The following is a 1219-nucleotide window of genomic DNA, read 5'->3' on the forward strand; positions in this document are numbered from 1 at the left end:
TCATAAGATATATGAGTACTGGACAGCGTCAAGGTGAAACAGATATAAATAATTAGTCCATAACAATCCCTCCTCTTGAGTAAACAATACTCAAAACCAAACCAAATGGAATAATTATGAAACATCCAAACACAAATGGATCACCCAACAACAAACACAATGGAGAAATAAGGGAAAAATAGTGCAAGTTAAATGACGACCAACAACATATACATTCAGTCAATGTAAGATACAACAGGAAAAAGGCTTAAAGACAAATGAAACATTATTACACATCAGAAGAATTGATGAAGAAAGACATCAAAATTAAAAAAAAAACTAAAAAGTCCAAACTCAGACAAGGYATCACAACACAACTTCTGCCCCCAGCGAATTTGATTGCATTAGCCGCTTATGTTCCATCAGAATCTTATCTTGGATAAAGTGTTAACAACTAGTTGTCAATAAATGAACCTTAAGTAATGCAAATTAGGACAATGTGCAAAATTCAGTTCCCACCCCATGCAATTCAAAAGCACTGAAAACAAAACCCACAGTGCCCATAAGGCATGAATCTCAAAATGTATGAATTACTGGCATGAGCTGGCTTGTGCAATGAAGAGAAGAAAACAAAAAAACTAAAGTTTAACAAAAAATAACAAACAAAAGCTAAATCTAAAGTCTAAATTAATCAAACTAAAAGAAATAGCACCCCCTCCTCTTGTTACACCTATGCTAAACCCTAAAGTAAGCTCGGATCCAGTCCTTCTGTGAATGACATAGACATTGTTAGACAGCAACTCTCAGCCCCCTGGACCTCAACAGCAAAACCCAGATGGGCGAATTCTCCCTAAAATATGTCTTCCTGGCGTACCAGGCTCAAGGTAGCCGAAAACCCCCTCCCCAGCCTACCACAAACTCAGAAAGGAACAAATAAACAAAAATATGACTGTCATTGGAGGAGTCTCCGGGAGACTCAGCTGACAATCACCTAAGCTTCACCAGGGAGCTGCACAGAAGGACAAAAAAACTAAGAAATCATAAACCAAAAACAAACAAAACAAACAATAAAATTAAAAAACACTACACCAAACCATCCAGAAGAGTCTAAATGTTTAAAAATTATGTTATGAGATKGGCCTCAGAAAAAAAGACCAGGGGTAACCCTGATACTGCCCAGGAGGGGAAGCCAAATACCAACCCAGCTACCCAGGGCGTCAACTAATCCCTGAGGAAAAAA

The 1219-nt window shown here is 37.9% G+C and overlaps 1 protein-coding gene across 1 annotated transcript in view; it reads right to left on the reverse strand.

Moving 5' to 3' along the window:
- Positions 1-970: 970 nt before the first annotated feature.
- Positions 971-1219, reverse strand: part of LOC106523445 (olfactory receptor 1-like) — a 7390-nt gene continuing 7141 nt past the window's right edge. The window contains exon 2 of the mRNA XM_014016861.1: positions 971-988. Within this exon, the coding sequence (XP_013872315.1) occupies positions 971-988 (18 nt within the window). The remainder of the gene's footprint in view (positions 989-1219) is intronic.

The sequence above is a fragment of the Austrofundulus limnaeus genome, unplaced genomic scaffold (assembly GCF_001266775.1).
Source record: "Austrofundulus limnaeus strain Quisiro unplaced genomic scaffold, Austrofundulus_limnaeus-1.0 Scaffold157, whole genome shotgun sequence".
NCBI classification, from domain to species: domain Eukaryota; kingdom Metazoa; phylum Chordata; class Actinopteri; order Cyprinodontiformes; family Rivulidae; genus Austrofundulus; species Austrofundulus limnaeus.